The sequence below is a fragment of the Dryobates pubescens genome, chromosome 18 (assembly GCF_014839835.1).
Source record: "Dryobates pubescens isolate bDryPub1 chromosome 18, bDryPub1.pri, whole genome shotgun sequence".
NCBI classification, from domain to species: Eukaryota; Metazoa; Chordata; class Aves; order Piciformes; family Picidae; genus Dryobates; species Dryobates pubescens.
Genome location: NC_071629.1, coordinates 13,783,944 through 13,804,293, shown reverse-complemented (window position 1 = coordinate 13,804,293; position 20,350 = coordinate 13,783,944). Strand labels below are relative to the sequence as shown.

The 20,350-nt window shown below is 45.1% G+C and overlaps 1 protein-coding gene across 1 annotated transcript in view; it reads left to right on the top strand.

Moving 5' to 3' along the window:
• TRPC5 (transient receptor potential cation channel subfamily C member 5) overlaps positions 1-18,474 on the top strand; it is a 72,282-nt gene extending 53,808 nt beyond the window's left edge. Inside the window, exons 7-10 of the mRNA XM_009900392.2 lie at positions 12,453-12,659; positions 12,831-12,872; positions 14,796-14,885; positions 15,589-18,474. Coding sequence (XP_009898694.1) covers positions 12,453-12,659; positions 12,831-12,872; positions 14,796-14,885; positions 15,589-16,323 — 1,074 coding nt within the window. The 3' untranslated portion in view covers positions 16,324-18,474. The remainder of the gene's footprint in view (positions 1-12,452; positions 12,660-12,830; positions 12,873-14,795; positions 14,886-15,588) is intronic.
• The last annotated feature ends 1,876 nt before the right edge of the window (positions 18,475-20,350 follow it).

Below are 20,350 nucleotides of genomic sequence, written 5' to 3'. Positions count from 1 at the left end.
ACTGGCTGAACTCCCTCGGCACCATGGCAGCATTGATACCCAGTTTAATTCACAACAGCAGCAGAAATTCTCTTCCCCACTGTGATCTATGACCCTTAGGCCTGTCAAAAAAAAATGTTGCAGCTCCTCTGCTTGCATGATCTGCAGAGTTATTACTTGGTGGTTTTGCTAAAGGAGAATTTTTACTGATAAATAAACTTGGCTGGACAGCCCCTGTATGTGCCATGTTTGGGGTTAGTAAATTGTCCTCTCGTAGAAGTGAGGTTGGCTCCCAAGCCTGGACTTGCATCTAAGCTCTTGTAAGGCATCAGGAAGTTTTCATTTCACAAGCCCCATTTCAGAACCATTAATTTTAATTTCTTCAGAGAAATTGAGATGTGTTTGTTTTTTAACTCTGTCATATGGCAGGAAATCAAATTATGTTGTTGTTATACTCTTGTTGCCAATATGGGCTGGGATTAATGTCTCTTGAAGCTTTTTGTGGTGTAGCAAAACCACTAGGTTCTAGAAAGGGGATTAAATGGCTCTTCTTTGGTTTGCTGGCTGAATTAAATATCAGTTTGTGCCCCGGCTGTATGGCCCTCAGGGGCTCTGGCTCACCAGCATCCTGCTGGTCATTGTCCAGTGCAGAGCCTGGGTGCAGGTAACATGTTCAAGTCTTTTCTTCATCCTGAAATGCAACTGTAATTACCCAAATCTCAGTTACTGCACTCCCAGAACTCATCTGTGTCATCAGTAATCATGGATTGAAATAGCAAATTCTCTGAACTTGGTGTCTTCTGTGACATTTGGACAGGCAGATTCTGTTGCAGGTCCCCCTGGAGTGTGATGTGTGTGAAGAAATGATGGACTCTTGCTCGCAGCTTCCATCCTGGGCAGCTGGAGCATGTCTTCAGATAAGTGGGGTTGATTTCTGAGGCTGGGTGCTGTCTCTGGACCTTGTGACTGGATGAGGGGGGCCTCCCAGCAAATTTTAATTTGAAAGTGAAGGGAAAGTGGTGTGTGGTGATGCTGCCATGCAGCAAGAGGCCCTGGAGCCTTGCTCCAGACTGGCAGGCAGCTTAATTGCTTTTTGTTAGCAAGCTAAAGTATTCATTTGAAGGTGTAGAACTGTTTGTCTTTTTGCTGGCTTTGGCCTAATTACATGTAACCCATGGACTTGAATCAAGTTGTTAATATTCATCTGGTGTTTGCAGAGTCTCTAAATGGAAGTACTCGATGTGCTCTGACTTCACACGCTGCATCTTCCTTCTGTTGTTAGACTAGACAAAGCTAGTTCTCCATCCCAGGGCCCAATGCTGCAACCCCATGCTCATACTAGGATTGTCAGTAGGATCAGAAGGTTAATCTTTTCTGTTGCTTTTAATCTTTGAAAACGCAGATACTTCTCTGCCCCTGTATACCACCCCCTTGGCCAAACCACTCCAGGGTTTATTCAGAGGAGCAGAAACGTTACATTGATCTCTGATTGTATGATTTAAGTAAAAAAATCCAAGATAAGCTACAATCTGTGGGTGATGAGCCCTGGCTGATTTAAGATATTGCAGGGAATTTGGCATTTGTTTGGGTGGGTTCTGTTTTCTTGGTGTAGTTTACACACCAGTGCCTGACATGTCTCTGCCCATTACGTGCAAGGCAGCACAGCAAAGTTTGCTCCTGCTATATAATAGAAGTTGAAGTATCCAGATGGAGCCACATAGGTTGCGGCCCCTTGCATTATTCCATCTTTTATTTAGGCCTGACAAGCTCAATTAGCATTATCTTGTGCTTCTGCATTGAGGGGAGTTTGGTTAAAAAGGCAGAAGAGGGAAAGTGGAAGATAAAGGAACAATGTGCCCAAAGAAGAAGCTGGGAAAAACAATAAAGGGTTTATTTGGGAAGAGCTTTCACCTAGTACTGAGCAATGGTAACAACTATATTTAGAATCCTCTGAAACATGACATTTTAGATGCCAGAACTTCACAGATCTGCTTTTCACCATGCTGCAGTCTAGCAAATAAGCTGGTGCTGATGACACAGGTGAAACAGGACACATACGACTCCATCCAACTAAACAGGAAGATATTTATTAACCTGGATGCTGTGGCTCCTCATCTACATTTCTGCTCTCTGCTCCACTGCAGCACCTCTGCTACAGACCCTGCTTTCAGGGTCTGGGGAAAAAAGAGAGGCTTCCTCTCCCAAGTCAGTGCTGTCAGCACAGCTTGAGATTCACTTAGACCCGAGTGATCTCATACATTTATAATACTTCCCTTTCTTTTGGCTCAAGGATATATTTAAATGAGGGGAATGTTTAGGATTCTTCATTTTTGAGCAGTTTTTCAAGTTTTGGCAGCTAAGCTGACACACTCCATTTCAGTGACTATGCAAGCAGGCTGACTTTCAGAGGTGCTGGGCAGCTGCTTCTCCCACTGGTGGTATGACCTTTACAGGGTCAATAGAAGACACAGATCAGCTACACACCTTTGCTGAGGAAAAGCAGTTTATGACCAGTCTTAAAAGAGCAAAATACCAAAGTATTTGGAACCTGAATACCTGTAGATGGTTTCATTGCTTGACTGTGGAAGCTTGGGAATAATTATTTTTGGTTTCTTGAGGAAGGGCTGGAAGGGCTGTGTATGTATGTGTGAATAAAAAGGTAAAGCTGAAGGAGACGGTGAGGCTCAGACCTGGTTTCAGGGAAATTCCAGCAACACATGAAACCAGCTCTCAGGGTCAGATCAGTAATGAACTTACTTTGTTAGTGCCCTGCTGTGACTGGACAGTCTGGTAAACGTTTTTGTAGCGTAGGAGTCTGTGGTAAATACCATCAAATGTGCTTTGAGATGATTCCTAATCAACTCAGATCGAAAAGTTACAAGTAGCTCTGAAAAACATGTTAAATAAACTGTTAGACCTTTAAATACCTATGTCACAGCTGACTTCACACTTCCCAGCTGAAATCACATCTTTATAATGGTACAGACTGGGTCCTGGCATCTGAAATTCAAATCCAAAATGTTGGTGTTTTGTTCCCCCCCCAATTTTATGGACTAATTTCCCTTGGCGGGGGGGGGGGGGGGGGGGGGGAGGGGGAGGGGGGGGGGCGGGGAAGAGGAATAAAAGGGTACAGAGAATTACCAGAGTCTCCTTTTTATCTAGCTCCCAACAGCCCAGCAATAAATTTCAAGGCATTTCTTCTTCCTTGGAAGAGTCAAATCCCAGGCTGACCAGCTATGCAGAAAAAAGATCAAAGAGGTTTTTTCTGGAAATAGTACAAGTAATAATGAAGCAAAGTTCTTTTTTCTGCTGTAGTACTAACAGTCATCGATACTCGAGCACTGTGGGCTAACCATCCCTTCTCAGCCCACCATTTCTCTGCAGGCATGTCTGAATTACTTAATTTTGACCTGGCTGGAGTTAGTTAACGTTATCAGCAAAGATGCACCTTATCTTTCTGACTTTCAGCATGAAGAGAGGCTCTTATCAGGTGATGATAAAGGAAAGAGAATGGATGGCAGGAAGAACAAAGCCTCAGTGATATCTTTCTCATTGTTTCTTCCTGCTGAGGCTTTTTTAGAGAACTACTTGTCTGCATGACCTTCCTACTGCTCTGATTTATTTGACTATTAAAATAAAAACTGAACTTTGGAATATGGCTGAAGGGGAAGGGAAAAAAAGTGTCAGTTTAGATAATTGAACTGCACTAAACCCAGCACAATCCACAGTTCCCTGTGTTTTCTCCAGTAGAATATTTCCCACTCTTCTCATTTGTTATCATTGTTTCCACCCAGTACACTGGAAGATGAAAGGTAATTATCTGTAGATAAACCAACTGCAGTGTGGAATGGAGTGCACCACGAGCTGCAGTAAGAGTTGTCATCATGGAATATATTCTGCACATGGAAGATACAAACAGCCAAGCATTTCCCAAGTACAAACTGTTTCCCCAGAGCTGGGAAAAGCAGCCCACTCCCGGTATGGATGGGTGTGATGGGCAGTGCAACAGCACATCTAACTCGTCTGCTGTGGTGTCCCTCAGGAGTGAACCTCCATGCTCTTTGCTGGCCCTTTGTGGTTTTTGCTTCCATTGAAACTGGTGACCTACTCAATTTCCATGATTCCCAAACCTCTTTGGCTACACTCCAAAGAGAGAGTCCTCTGTCCATCCTGTTAGAATAGAGTCACCATGTTCTAGGTCTTGTTGACACTGAACCTGGGCATTCCTGTGATCCATTTGAAGTGATGGATCTGGGACACTTTCCCTAACTTCTCTGTTAACAGTGGGTTCTCTTATGGGCGCTGTCATGGCTGAGGTCTTCATCCAGCTTTCAGGTTGTCAAGGTTTGCAATCCCACTGATGGCATCTGAAGTGTCTGGTTGGTAAAAACTGAGATTCTGGGGGCTTTCTCCCTTGTGCTCTGATTGCCTCACCGGAGGGCTTTGCTGTTTTTCACCAGATAAGGATAGCCCTTTTCTGAAATCAAGTCTTTACCTGCATCTGGACACAAGAATTCTATTTTCTTGTATCTCAGTGCTGATGTTTATTTATGAGTATTTCTTGAGGACCTGTCTGTACTTCATGCACAACTATTTCTCTGCTGGAGCCCAAAAGCATCCCCACACCCCCAGCTGAGCTGCTGCCCAGGAGCAGCTCTCCCTTCCCACCCGGCGTTTGCCTGTGTTATGTGCTGGTGCCTGGGGTTTGCTCTGCAGCTCTCAGGCATGTTTTCCCTTGCATCTGGGCGCTCCTTCACTTTGTATCTGCTGCTTTGTGTCTGCCCTTGGCTTGTTCTCCCCAGGGCATCACCACAGGCTCCTCTTCAAAGCTGTGTGTGGTTGGCATGGGGCCACTGCAGCTTCCCTGGTGTGAAGGTCTGGTTGCTGGTCAAGACTCCTCTTGCTTTACTCAGTGCAGTGTGTGGGTTTTGTGCTAGCCAGTACTTTGATCTCCTCTCCTCCTTCTCTAACTGTTCTAATTGCTTTATCTAATGCTCGGTTGTCCTGCTTCAGTAATTTTTCTTGTATTTCTGAGATTTGATCCTATTAAGTTCTTATCCTTCAGTTCTTCATCCCCAGCTTTGAAAGGGAAGTAGTTTGTTGTCTGCTGCAGCTGAATTACCTTTGCATTAATTGCCTTTGTAGGGCTCTGATTTTACTCATAGAGTTTTTACTTTTTTTCTTCCTGTGACATATTTTTTTTCTTTGAAAACTATTCAGCATTTACGTCAAACAGCCTGCCTGGATTTTTGCTGCTTGCTTCTCTGAGCTTGTCATTAAACCCCCAAGCTCTGCTGATGTTATTACCAGTTTGCCCAACACGTGTTACAAAATTAACCACTCTGAAGCTGCACAGGAGTTGTCTGTGTTGGCTTCTGCAAGGATTAACTTTCTTCTGCCCCTTCTTCTGCAGTGCTTTCTGTTCAGGACATGCAAGGGTGTATTTCTGGTGCTAGCCTGCTTGAAAGCCATTGCCGATATATTTTCTATGTTGTTTCCTGTTCTGGGTTTAGCAAAGAACAATAAAGAGGCACGTGAGATAGAAATATAATAGAGTTTAATGGCTTCTAGCACAGCTAATTACACAGCAAAAAGGCACTTTTGAAGTTTGTGTGCCTCTTGGGCAATGAGCCTGCTTTACTCAGTAGGTTGCAAAAAAGATATGTCAGCGAGACCTTTTAAAGGTGAATCTGCATCGCCTTCCTTCCTAGAGGAAGATACTACAGCTTGGATACTTCCTAATATTGTGGGGCTGCTGTTGGCACCTCCTGGGACAGATGCAGATATCATGCCAGGTTTTGCCAGCGTTCCTGGCACAGTGGGAAAGCTTCCTGTGCCTCCTTCCAAGGTACCCAGTCACAGCCAGACAGTGTGGTCCTGAGGGCATTGTCACAGCCATCTCTAGCTGCAGCTGACAGGCAGCAGCCTGATTTCCATCTTAGCCCACTGACTGTTGTATAATAAACCACAGGAAAGGCACGTGCAGCCCTTTTTGTGCCAGCTAGAAAGACATGAGATGGCCTTTTATGTTATTCATTCCAAATGGGTGCAGAGAGGATTTGCATCCCAGGAATGCACAGGTCTTGAAGGGGAACTTTGTGCGCTGCTGCGCAGCATAGAGGAGCTTAGGTAACAGATTCTCTTGTGATTGTTTTCAGTGGCAAGGATCTCAGGGTGCCTGGCTGGATGCTGTTGTTTCATAACTGTGTTTATACCATGGATTTACAGAAGCATAGCCACAGAGTGCAGGCAGCTGCCATAACCCATTTTGGCCCATCAGCCCTGAGCTGATACTGGTACTTTGAGGGATGCTAATTCAAGAGACATGAGATCAGGTTCCCCTGCCCTGATGTGCTGCATAGGTCCCAGAGGACAACCCTGTGCTTCAGCTCTTGCCTGCTAAATTTAACAGCATTTTTCTCTATCAGTTTTCCAGACATAGTGGAGCTGAAATACTGAACAGATAGAAGAGGTTGAGGAACCAAGAGGCTGTGGCAGTGGTAGCCATCTCATACAGAGAACTGGAACAGCCTGCCCTTGCTGGGGTCTGCTGGCTGGGTCATCACCAGCTGAGAAGCTGGCTGTAACTTGGCAAAATACGACCTAAACCATATGGCCCAGCAAGGAGATGGTGATGGAAATCTTTATGGATAACATTTCACAGAATGTAAACAACAGATTTTCCTACACAGAGATAAAGATGGAGATTAATGCTTGAATTATCCTGGATAATTAGTGTAGCAGGTAATTATTTAAAATCTGGCACATCTGTGAATATATCACTTTGAATTAGAAAAATCCTCACAACTGCTACAGTAAGATGGCTTTGGTAACCCTACAGGGAAATCTTTATGGGAGATTAATTCTCACTTCAAATGGCAGAGATTTGCAAGAGGATTATGTAGCCAGTATGACACATTTGCATTGTGGCACTAAGTGATACAGGGTGTTTTTTATTCTCACAGAGAAGCAAGAGCTGGTTTCTTTGAGCCTGTGTGTTGCTTGAGCTTGAGGGCTTGGCCCTTTTAAGTAGAGTGTTTTATAGCTGAAATGAGAAGCAGTGCTTGAAAGAAAATGGTAACAAGAACAAGGGCAAAAGCAACAAAAGCTCAAAGAAGACAGTGAAATCCAAACTGGGATTTAAATTCTTCAAGCAACAAGGTCACACTTGCAAGAGTGGATGTGTTTCTTTAGTTTATTATAAATGTTACCAAAACGTTATCATCTAAGAGCATTGTGTGATAACAGCACAGCTCTGTGAGGATCCTCTCACTGCACAGCTGCTCTGCTCCAGGCTGCTTGCCATGGCAGTGCTGCAGGGCACATCTTGTGCTGCTGACCTTTCCTTGGTGCTCTCTGCCAGGACTCCCCCTCAGGGGCATAGCACCCATGCTTCCTCCTGTCCTCTCTCTTATGAAACTGACTTTTACTGAACCTCTCATTGTTATGTCCATGATGGCTGTCCTTGAGAATGGGCTTCAGGATTCCACCTCCTGTGACCCATGTCTGTAAATCAGCAGTTAGTGCAGAACAGAATCTTCCAGCAGGAGGTTTGGGCTTGTCCATCACTGTGCAGCTTTGTGGAGGTGTGGTGGCCAGGCCAGGCTGAGCAAGGAAAGGACCCTTAGGCTGGACTCTCACTGTACTGGTATTTGAGTGTTCACCCACATGCAGTCTTTGCAACAGCTTTGGTGCAAAGCAGCCTTGGACTCAGGCAGCTCTCAAAAGCATCAGTCTTGCCCAGTGGCCTGCAGTCACTGGGGAGATGCTCCAAAAACCTGGAGCATGCCTGGTGTCCGCTGGGCCACGTTCCCAGCCAATGCTATTCCTGAGGAACTGCCTGTAGCTCATGAGCGCTTCAGGTTTGAGTTGGGTATTGAGTGACTGCTAGAGGATGGTACCAGGAGGGGAGTTAGGAAGGCTGTTGCTTTTTGTGCAGATTTCACTGCTCATGGCACTAAAGAGAAAATGGTGGTTTCCTGGCACACATAGGTGTTCTCAGTAAAATGGAAATGTCTCTTTGCTGTGTATTTCCAACACAAAATTGCTGCCAGAAGCTCTGATCTGGTTTGCTGAGGTTCTCAAAAGATCAAGGTGAATAATTGAGACAGGCTGGGTTTGTAAACCCTGGGGAATTGACAACAGCAGCAGCAAAGAGAGAGGAAGAAAAGACAATTGGAGCTTTGTACAGAGGTAATATTGTGCTTGTTGGGTGAGACTGCACAGGAAGAAATACAGCTGGGGCTGAAGGCAGACACATTTAGATCAACAGGGATTTGTTCAGACCAATCATAAAACCTCCCAAATGAGAACCTCCTGCTAAGTTCCACATGCTGCTCTGCACCTGCCTTCAGCCCCTTAGTCAAGCCCATGTCATCCTCTTGAGCTATTTTTAAAAGAATAGAAAGAAAACATTCTGTGCAGAAAAATGGTTTTAGGCCTTTTCCTTCTTCCTTTCCAGAAACTGATTTGCAATCCCCAAGCTACAGCTTTGCTTTGCCTGCCTCTGCAAACAGCCTCCAACACCTGCTGCTACATCACCTCTGCCCAGGACTTGCCTTTTTTATAACGTGCTGAAGAAAACTTCTGCTAAAACAACACACCTGAGCCCATCCCAGCACTGACACTGGACCTTTGTAGAAGGGAAGGGTAGATTTATAACTATCTCCAAACTACCTTCTCCCTCCTGAATCCTCAAGATGACACTTGCACCTACTTCTGTATTGACAAAGAACTCGTCTCTAGCCAAAACAACTCTCCAGCTGCCCCAGACAGTGCTATCAGTGCTGCCAGGTGTTTGTAGTTCCTGCACACCCTGAGAAAGGCTCCCTCACAGCAAGGCTGAGTGACTCAGTGTTGGTCTCCTGTGGCTGTTCCCCTAGAAAATGCTTTAGATGCCTGAACCAGCAACACACTTCCTGTCTGCAGCCTTTGAAGATGTAGCCACCACTAGGTTTTCCCTGTCAGTGAGCATGTCATAGATTCACCCAATGGTCTGGGTTGGAAGAGACCTGTAAAGCTCATCTAGTCCAACCCTCTTGCAGTCAGCAGGGACATCTGCAAGACAGCAGGTTGCTCAGAGCCCCACACAACCTGACCTGCAATGGGATAGGGCATTTGCCACCTCTCTGGGCAATCTGGGCTGGTGTTTCACCACACTCAGCGTTAAAAAGTTCTCCTCATACCTATTCTAAATCTTCCTCTTTTAGTTTAAGCCCCGCCCCCCCCCCCCCCCCCCCCCCCCCCCCCCCCCCCCTTGTCCTGTTGCAACAGATCCTGCTAAAAAGATTGTTCTCATCTTTCTTATAGGCCCCTTTAAGACTGAAATGCCACAATAAAGTGTCCCTGGAACCTTCTCTTTTCCAGGCTGACAATCCCAGGTGGAGCACAGAAAGCTGTAGCTTAGGCCCCTTCTCTGCCACCTTCCACTTCCCCCACAGGCAGCTCACCCTCTGCAGCAGCCCCTTGGCTCACCTGATCTGTGCTGCTGGTCATTCTTCTGAAGATTGTTTCAACTGAAGCTGCCCAAACAAGGAAATATGCAGGTAGAATTGGGCAGGGATTGCTTCTGGAGGAGGCAGGGGCAGCTCTGCCTTTAACAGTTGTTGTCTTGTGAGGCTGGCTGTGGAGCTCAGAGCACTAATCCAGAGGCTGGGTAGGAGGGACAGCAGTTGTACGGCACCAGCACGTCCTGCTCTGCTGAGCTTGCTGCAGCCTGCAGATAGAGAGGCAAATGATGAAAAAATGAGTAGGATTTGGGTTTTTTTTTGGTGGCAACTATTTCTGCTGCTGCAAACTGCATGTTTCACTACCCAGAACTTCATTTCCACCACCATCAGCTTGTAATGCTCCATGGTGATGATGCAATTTCTCTTGCTTACAGAGTTTGATAATGTATAAGGTAAAAAGTGGCATGGCAGGCTGCTTCTCTGAATCTACCTATGCCCTGAACACAGGCCTTTCTGTAAGCTGGCCAGGGATAGTGGTGTTCTGGGCTGATTCTGATTCTGCAGAGGCTGATGTTCTCCTGGGCCACTGAGGCAGTCATTTTAAATGGAGAACTGCATATAACTGGAATACACTACTAAAATGGAGTTAGCTGCACCTCACTGTCAGAGCATGAGCATATTTTACCCATGTCAGAGCACTGGAGCATAGCCAGAAAGCCACTGTAGTAATATTTGGGGCATGATGTTCAGCTATGTTTTATTGAACTCCCTGTCCTACACTTCACTGCTTGTTTCTGAGCTGCAGCGCAGCATCCTTCACTCAGGAGCTTGTTCCAACATGGTTGAGATCTTCTCAGAAACTAAAAATCCTGCATTGTCCTTTTCTCCTGCCTTGTGCTGTTACTTAGCCTGGATCCTCACAGCTTTGCTTTAATCCCATGTCAATACTGTTAACACAAGTGCTGAATAGCTGAAATGTCACAGTGCCAGCTTAGCGCTGCACTCTGCAGTGGCAACAACACACATTTACTGTTTAAATGCAGTGTGCTCTTGATTGTCAGCCGTGTTTAGCACTGTGTGGCTTGACGGCTTCAAACTAGTGAGAGGTACAGAGAACAAGTCTTGTGAGGAGCATGAGGGAACTGGGGTTGTTTAGCCTGGAGAAAAGGAAGCTGAGGGGAAGAGTTGCCTCTCTGCAACTCCCTGAAAGGAGGCTGTAGTGAGATGGGGGTTGGTCTCTTCTCCCACACAACAAGCGATAGGACAAGAGGAGATGGCCTCAAGTTGCACCAGGTGATGTTCCAGTTGTCATCACAGGATCACAGCATGTTAGGGGTTGGAAGGGACCTCCAAAGATCATTGACTCCAACCCCCTTGCCAGAGCAGGACCATAGAATCTAGTGCAGGTTGTGCAGGAATGCCTCCAGATGGGCCTTGAAAGTCTCCAGAGAAGGAGACTCCACAACCTCTCTGGGCAGCCTGCTCCAGTGCTCTGTGACCCTCACAGTGAAGAAGTTCCTCCTCATGTTGAAGTGGAACATCCTGTGCTGGAGTTTCTATCCATTACCCCTTGTCCTGTCACAGGGTGCAACTGAGAAGAGCCTGCTCCCCTCCCTCTTGACACTCAGCCCTCAGATATTTATAAACATTTATTAAATCCCCTCTCAGTCTTCTCCAGACTAAAAAGCCCCAGGGCTCTCAGCCTCTCCTCATAGGGCAGTGCTCCAGTCCCTTAATCATCCTCATAGTCCTCTGCTGGACTCTCTCCAGCAGATCTGTGTCCCTCATGACTTGGGGAACCCAGAACTGGATGCAATATTCCAGGTGAGGTCTCACCAGGGCAGAGTAGAGGGGGAGGAGAACCTCCCTCGATGTGGTGGACACACTCCTTAATGCACCCCAGGATCTCATTGGTGCTCTTGGCTACAAGGGCACATTGCTGACCCATGGATAGCTTGTTATTCACCAGGACTCCCAGGTCCTTCTCCATGGGGCTATTCTCTAGCAAATCATCTCCTAACCTGTACTGGTGCAGTTTATTATTCCTTCCCCAGATGAAGGAGACTGCACCACGTAGATGTGGTGCTGAGTGGCATGGTTTAGCAGCAGACTTGCAGTGTTGGGTTAATGGTTGGACTTGATGATCTTAAAGGTCTTTTCCAGCCTAAATAATTCTCTGATGTCTCCAAGTATGGAGTTTGTTAGTGGGCAGAAGTCTGCTGACTCCAAGAACCGGACTGCGAGTAGCTTGACGTGGGGATCACCATTTTGCAGTCTGTAAGGCCTGTCCTGCATAGCCTGCGTGTTCCTTTCCTGGGAGCTGTACGGACTGTGTGCCTACCTGTGCAACTGTAAAATGATGCTATTAGTGTGCTACCTTTGCTGGGATGAAAAACAGGAGACCACAGCAAGCTGGCATGGTGATAACATCAATGAAAACCAAGCCCCCCAAAACCCAAACAGTGAAAAGTCTCCTGTTTGGCTTAAGAATAATGCAGAGACAAGATTTAAAATACAGCACCCATAAAGTGTGTCACTTCCTTATAAGAGCTGAATTAATGGATGCTATAAACCCCCAACAAATCAAAAACCACTATGAAAGATCTTCTTCCAGGGAAGAATGTGAGAAGTCATTTGATTTGGACATGAGAAACAATGGTAATAAAAGTGTTAGCAAAAAGCAAAGCAAGAAAACACATTTTATTGCTTCTTGTATTGGTGAATTAATAACACAACCTCTAAAGGACAAAGCCGGGCTTTAGCATGGGAAATTCTTTTTGCTGGGCATTGCTGTCATCTCATTTCTCAGTGGCTGGTATTTTTACTCTAACTACATTTCACACTGATTCTTTTGTTTTGTTTTGTTTTTTTAAGTACAACCCAGCGAGGGAGATGGAAGAAGTGATTCAGCTTTGTCTGCAGCTGGAGAAATCCTTTACTGCTCATGTCACCTCCTCGGCTGTGGACATTTGGTCCAGGAAAGCGTGCCTGAAGCTCTTGATACTCTCTTTCCTTCTCTTACAGGACCATGCAGATATCGAGTGGAAGTTTGCACGGACGAAGCTCTGGATGAGTTACTTTGATGAAGGTGCCACTCTGCCCCCTCCTTTTAACATTGTTCCCAGTCCCAAGTCAGTCTGGTACCTTTGCAAATGGATTCACAATCAGCTGTGCCCTGGCAATGACTCTTACAATGAACAGAAGAGGCATGAAAACCTCAAAACATTCACAGTAAGGAGCTGCATGTTTTCATATTTCATTTTTTGAGGGTGCTTGTGCATGTTTGGGATCACGAGGGTCACGGCTTTGCAGTGAAGTAGATTGCTGGATCATAACTTGCTAAGAGCTGTCAGGAGCTCCGAAGACTACACAGGTAACATACCTGTGCTCTTCTCTTTCCAGGAACGGCATGCTGACAACCTGATTCAGAATCAACATTACCAGGTAAACTCTTGAGCACAAGGTTTTTCTTTGCTGTTTCTTCTTCCTGCTCATTTTCTAATACCTGCATTCCTGCTTGCTTTTAGAGTATATTTTGATAAGGTTCTCTAAGAGGATTTTGCTTATCATGGATTAAGCATGTCCTCACTAGAGGTAGGCTGGTTCAGTAAATCACTCTACCTTTTCAACCCCTCTGCAGTAGTGGAGAACTTGCCCGTTGTCGGTCTGGCTGCTGAAGTCAGAAGTGACATTACCGTTGCCATCAGAGGCACCAGGCTGTCACACCGTCCTGATCAAAATAGTTTCTGCAGCATTTTACATGCTCTCAAATTGATCCTCTCCTGCTCTTTTTAAAGCATCCCTAACTCAACCAGTGGTTGGGATTTTGTTTTGGATGGCTCAGGAAGGAGGACTGGTTCCTTTGCTAAATGTTGCTAGGTTTGTTTATTCTCAGCCTGCCTGTTAAGAGCTCATTAAAGACAACCCACAAAATGATGAAACTGCTAAAAACATCAGCTTCAGTACCTGGATTCCATGCGAGGTATTTTTTATGCCAGCATGCTGGAAGGAAAAACCTTCTCCAGAATGTTAGGTGGCAGGTTAGCCTATACTGTCAAAAGCCATTAGTGATTTGTCTGCTACTTTTTGAAGACTGTTTTTATCTGAAGTTGATGTTTAAGGTAATTAGTCACTTTTGACAAAAGATAGTTGGTACTTTCTGACTTCACAGCACAGCTTACCGGTATCAACATTTGGATCTCCCAAAAAAACCTCCCATTAGAACCTTGGTGCAGAGCCCATCTTCATGCTTGGTGTGCTCAGACTTATTATCCCTCTTAATGAAATGGGGGAAGTGAAGGGAAGGTTTGGAGTAGCCTTTTCTATACACAGAGATTAAACTGTGTGTATGTTGGCCAGCACAGGTAAATGCACAAGCTCAAATACCAGTTTGCTTGAGTAAAGCCAGCAAGGAGGTACATAAACACAGAGCAAAGTGGATATGCTATCTACAGCTACCTGAGGGGAGGTTGTAGCTGGGTAGGGGTTGGTCACTTCTCCCAGGAAACCAGCAACAGAACAAGAGGACAGTCTCAAGCTGCACCAGGGGAGGTTTAGGGTGGATGTTAGGAAGTTCTTCACAGAAAGAGTGATTGGCCATTGGAATGGGCTGCCCAGGGAGGTGGTGGAGTCACCACCACTGGAGGTGTTTAGGAAGAGACTGGATGGGGTGCTTGGTGCCATGGTTTAGTTTGATTAGATGGTGTTGGATGATAAGTTGGACTCCATGATATTGAAGGTCTTATCCAACCTATTCTACTCTACTCTACCAAAAATTGTACCATAACAAAGAGCCCAGGTAACACAGTGACAACACAGGTACTGGGGTGGTGCTTCAGTGCTTCCATCACTGTCCACAGGCATTGCAGCAGCCTTGAAAGGAGTTTTTAACCTGCCCAGGCAGCTGGCTGCTGTGGTTTAACATGAATGTGCATTGCCTTGTGGGATCTTGGCTGTTCTTCAGACTGTTTATTGTCAGCATACCCTCCATGCCTTTCAAACACTCAACATGGCAAGTTTAAAGCCTATCACAGGATATGCAGGATATACACACGAGATTGGTAATCTGAAATTCCAGCAGTGGAAGCAATTGCTTGGGGTTGTTTAAGAACATCAAGAAGCTTTTCTCCATGACTCTCACACATGCAAAACAAAACACCTGCTTGCTGCAGTTAACAAGGGAGCCTTCAAGGTGGGAACTATAGACTCCTTTCCAAAGGTTTGTTCTGTTTAAAAGAAGCTGTTCTGGTTCTAAGGGTAACTGATGTTCTTTTCAGACAGTAGAATCAGGACAGCCACTGCTGGTAAGAACTCAAAAGCACTCAGAACAGTTTGGTCAGCAGCTGAATCCCTTGTGTTGTTTTTCAGGAAGTGATAAGGAATCTTGTGAAAAGATACGTCGCAGCGATGATAAGAACTTCCAAAACCAACGAAGGTTTAACTGAAGAAAATTTCAAGGTAACTTATTAGTCCTTAATAATAATTTACAATAAAAGTAGCCATTTGCAGATTTCATACTAACTTAAGGTGATTCGTAACCTACAGTGGAAACAGGACTCTTACTGGAGCTGAGACTATATATGAGGTGCATGTGAAGGTTTATGGAGCAGAGGACATTATTGGCTGAGTGTCTTCTCATGACTGGTTCACAGATTTTAGTATACACTGTTACAGACAAAAGCCTTGGAAAATCATAGGAACAAAGTATCTGAGGCAACATCACCTTCCTAATCCTCAGAGCCAAAGAATGAGTCTGGGTTGGCGCATACGAAGAACACTTATGAACAAAGTTAAAGTTTGGGTTCTCACCTAAACAGGATTCTTGCCATATCGCTAAATCAACCACAGTTTCTTGTCATCTTTAACTGTCTTATTTGACTTTTTTTTTTTTTTTGGGGGGGTGGGTAGGGGGTAGGGCAGGGTGGGCAGAGAGGGCTGGTCCCATAGCCTGTAGAGACAAAGATTGTGTGAGGTCTTCCGTTTTCAGGATCACAGTGCATTTTCTGGTGTGGCACTGCGTAATCATCTGTGGCATTCTTGTATGTGTGATCTGGTGTCAGGCATTTGCGTAACGCTGAACAGCTCTCCCAAGGGAATGTGATCTTTCTTTCATGTCACAGATAAAGCTGCAGACTGCAACTCATCTCTCTTCTTGCCCTAGGAGTTGAAACAGGACATCTCAAGTTTTCGTTATGAAGTTCTCGACCTCTTAGGAAATAGGAAGCCCCAGAGGAGAAGTTATTCTACCAGCAGCACAGAGGTGTCGCAGAAGGATGAAGCAAATGAGGATTGCGATGGGGAAAAATCCAAAGCCAAGAGTGTGTCTTTCAATGTAGCCAACAAAAAAAAGGACTTCAATGTATCTGCTCTGATTAAAACCATGTCTGGGATTGATATGGTGGAGGAGAAGCCAAAAAGCAATGGGATTGGTAAGCGCTCCTTTGTCCGGAATGGAAATAGAGTCCAGAGACTTTCCAGCTCCAAGAAGGAGTCCTTTAAGAGATTGGGTCTGCTCTTCTCCAAGATGAATGGACATGTACCTGAACCAAACTCAGAACCCATGTACACTATTTCAGACGGAATTATTCAGCCACACTACATGTGGAAAGACATTAAATATTCTCAGATTGATAAAGGTAAAGAAGAGAATTGTTCTAAAAGTGAAATTAACCTCAATGAGGTGGGCTACAGTGGGAACACAAGACTTACAGGACAGAGCAAGGAGTGCCCTGTGGTTTGTACCAGCTCCCTTCACTGTGCTTCCAGTATTTGTTCCTCTAATTCCAAACTTATAGACTCATCAGAGGATGTGTTTGATTCATGGGGAGAGGCTTGTGACTTGTTTATAAACCAGTGGAAAGATGGGCAGGAGGACCATGTTACCACTCGGCTATAAGCAGAGCTATCTTCACACAGCCAACTGTTTCTCATTGTTTGCTCTCATCCCATTCAGCCATTGTTTCCTTTCTGTCCACGGGTGAAAACAGTGTAAAAGCCTGTTAGCCTGTTTTCCAGCCATTTGCACCTTTCATTTACTTGTTTTTTTTTCACACTCACAAATACTAAACTAAAGGTCTCACCATTTACAAGGTTGCTGTAAGCCACAGGAATCCCTTCAAATGCACTTGGTTGTCAGACCCCACAGACGTCAGAGATGCTGGTGGCTGAGTGAAGGATTTTCTCCAGTGCCCTCATCATACCACTGCTGCTGGGCTGTCACTGCTGCTATCCAACACCATGAGCTCTGCCTCCTGCTCAGCTTTCCTCATCAACACAAGCAGCTGGTGAGCAGTGGCTTAGCAGGAGACTGCAAATCCTATTTAAATGTCTTTTTAGAAAGGGTTTCAACTTACACCTGGCTTTTTGTTTTCTTTAAGCAATACGACCTCCGATCCTTTGGTTGTGTGTTGTGTTACAGGTTGTTATATTAATATTGTAAATTGTTACCAAATAAGAGACTATTTTGATCATCCAGCTAGAACATGTTATGATTTCCTTGTTTACCTAATTCCTATAAGAATTTCTCCCTGTAGTGAGCAAAATGACCTTCCAGTTAGGCTGACAGTGGAAGTCAACACCTGGCCTTGCCACCACCTTCTGCATAGGTGAACTGACCCCAAGCCATCTGTGGCTGCTTGAAACAAACCTCTGTGTGGTTCTTCTATTGCTAATGGGCTGAACTAGACCCCAGCACCCATCCTTGCCCTTATACCCCACAAGCTGTGTCTGGATTTTGAAACTCCTGCTCTTTTCACTGCTGCATTGCCGTTTTGCTGCCTCTTGGATGAATGTCAGGCTTCAGGAAGAAAACTATCCTCGTGGTATGTGGTAAATGCTAAGGGACATCATCCTCTCTGGGTCTGTGAGCTGCACTGCTGAAAAACAACCTAAGCAATAGCAGCTCAAACTGCATCTGGCAGCCCAGAAAGTCACTGCAGTCCCTTTTCTAAGGGGCAGCAAAAGGGAATAGGGGAGGTAGATGTTATCTTTGATTTCCCCAGTTGTGGTAGTGGCTGGACAGGGCCTAGCAACATCAGTGCTTTTATCTTAAGGAGAAATGAGAGCAGAAGACAACCCTATCAAGGGCAAAATGCTTGTATTGTTAATAGTGAATTTTATTTGACAGTGTGATACTTGAACTTCCTTCTGTGGTGTTGCTCAGAAACAGAAATGATTGGCACTTACCCCACTTCAGAGCTGTCATTAGTCAGCTGCTTTCTTGAAGAAAGCAAGCAGTGTCCAGGGGCCCAGCAACGACCTTCCCCTGTGGCAGAGGTTCATGGCTGTGCTCCTGCAGTCAGGCTGAAGGCATTGTTCCTAGGGGAGATAAGGTTGGCTGCCAAAAATCACCTCTTCTGTGAACTGAGTTGTAAGTTGCATTTGTAAGAGCAAAATGCTGGAAAATCCACACCTGTAATTGGAACTGTTCAGGTTTTACCAGCAAGGGTCAAGAGCAGCTCTTCTGGCAGCATGGAGGGATTGGAAAAGAGGGACATCTCACTGCTGCAGTCCCCCACAGAAGAGGTAGTGGGACACCTGTTGCAGCCTGAGTTTTAACCCTGGCTCCCTCCTCTTGCTAAGAAAAGAATACTTTGTTAGGGTTTCCCTTTGGGCACTTATAACAGCATGATGGAGCACATGTATACCAGAGGAAAACATGAACAGTGCAGCCAGCTCCTGCAGCAGAGTTGCAGATACCAACACAGCAGGCTCATAAGAAGTTTTCAGTACAGACCTCATGGACACCATGGCTGTAGGCCAGCTCTGATGCCAACAAAAATCAGCAATGAGGAGCACAGAGAAATGTTTCTCTATTCCTTGCTTATAAACAACACCAATCTTGCCACTAGCATGCAGTGTAAAGTCCAAAACATTTAAGCCTCTAGATGTAGTAAGGCATTTTTGGATCAAGATTTGAGGCTTTCATACTAATTGCAGGGTTAGAGCTGTGGAAAACTGCCTCTCCTTATTATGAAAGGGTGAGCAAACTGACATTGGCACTACACAAGGAGACTTGCAAAATCTGATGGTCAAAACCAGCTCACTGCTTACCTGCACCCCTGTTGTATTAGAAGCAAATCCATCATGGCATGAGAGCTGCAGTCAGAGCCAGCTGCACACAATTCTCAAAGCAGCTCAAGAAAAGTTGACTGAAAAACTGAGCACATTTCTGAAAAGATGAACAGTAGTGAGAGCTGCTACAGGGGAATGAAGGAAGGGGGTTGAATAATTTTAGGTGTCACCTACCCAGCCTGCAGTTTCTGACCTCTGCTTGACATGGGGCCAGTAAATCTTTGTGGCATTTTCTGCATAAGGAATAAGAATAATAACAATACAAGTATGTTTATGCAGGTTACCTCAGCTGCATTTCAGGCTGGGGCAGAAGCAGGGTTTTTGTCCTTGGACAGTAGAAACTTTTCATAAGAGCAAGCACACTGCTACTGGTGGTGATGATATTGCATTATTCAAACACAGTACTGCATTAACAAGTACAAATAACATTAAATGCAATTAACTCTGCAGTGGTGCCCCCCTCAAATGACACCAGGCAGAATAAATACCTTCTGAGCAAGCTGTGTGAGCTGTGTTCTCCTGCTGTGTCCTGAAAGGGCAGGAATAGGAATGTCCATGTTGGAAGGTCCTGATGGTTAATGCAGGCTGTAAAAATCCCTCAGTAATGCTGGTAAAGGCAAGAGGTACAGCACATGGCTGCTTGGCTGGGGCTCCCCTGGGATTTGCTTCATGAGTCAGCTCCTAGCTCCCAGCTGTGAGCGAGTCTGAGCTGACTTTGGAATTCAACACAAATATTTGATTTGGCTGTGATTAATATATGTGTCCAGGAGTTTGCAAAGCTGTCAGCTTGGGCCCCCAAAAGGCAAAACGCTGTTTGATTGTATCTATGCATCCCCTTTGGTAGCAATAGACATTAAAGCAGCTGGTGAATTATTACTCTAAAACAGGGGCTTCAGGGGAGGGAAATTAAAGTATCTTGTGAAAAATAATTTGATAAGCAAAATGGTGGGTTTTTTGTAATTCACTTGCAGTCACAGTATTTGGGTCTTCACTGGCAGTTTTCCATTTTCAGTTGCTCAGAAGAAAACAGGTTTTAGTGAAAATCACTCATTCCTTCAGAGAAACAACCTACCCCTGTGGTGTCTGTGCAGGTGAACCAGGGAAGGAGCGGACGGGGCATTTCAAACTTCTCCTGTGAGGAGTTAAAACTTTCCCTTGGCTTAGGTCTAGGATGCACATCTGTGCCTGAACTGGTATATGCCTAGCCTTTAGTCTGTGGGCTTTAATAATAAGCCTGATACATATGCAAGGAATTAGGAATAATAGATCTCAACCACTTTGCCTTTCTTTAAGTTTCTTCTCTGGAAGTTGGTTTATTTCTCATCTTCTATCCTTGGTATCATTTTCACCTGGCTTTTTCAAGCAGCAAACCCACGAATGATCACTAGTTAAGAAGCAGCAGCTAAATAACATCCAGGGTTAAGAATCTCCAACAGAGATAGAAAGTGTTTGTACTCAGGTCAGAGATTAAAGAAGTTGTTTTAGAAACAAGAAATTAACTGACATATCTGCAGATCATTTGGATAACTGCAATTGTATACTCCTCACTGACTGGTATATATGTAAATATGTATTGGTGTATGTGGCCCCTCCAGAGGAAGCACGCAGAGCAGCTGGAGCACAGGATTAGTCGACAGCACTTCTGAGCTCTGTGACCACCTCTGCCACTGACTCACCTGTGACCTTGGGCAAGTCACTGAGCCTCTCTAATGCCTCAGTTTCCCATCTGTAAAATAGGGATAATAATGCTTACCTACCTCGCAGGGGGGGTTAGTTCATTATTTAGAAGCACTTTTGGATCTTCAAATTAAAGGCGCTATATACAGTGAGTAGTTAATACTGGTAGCAGT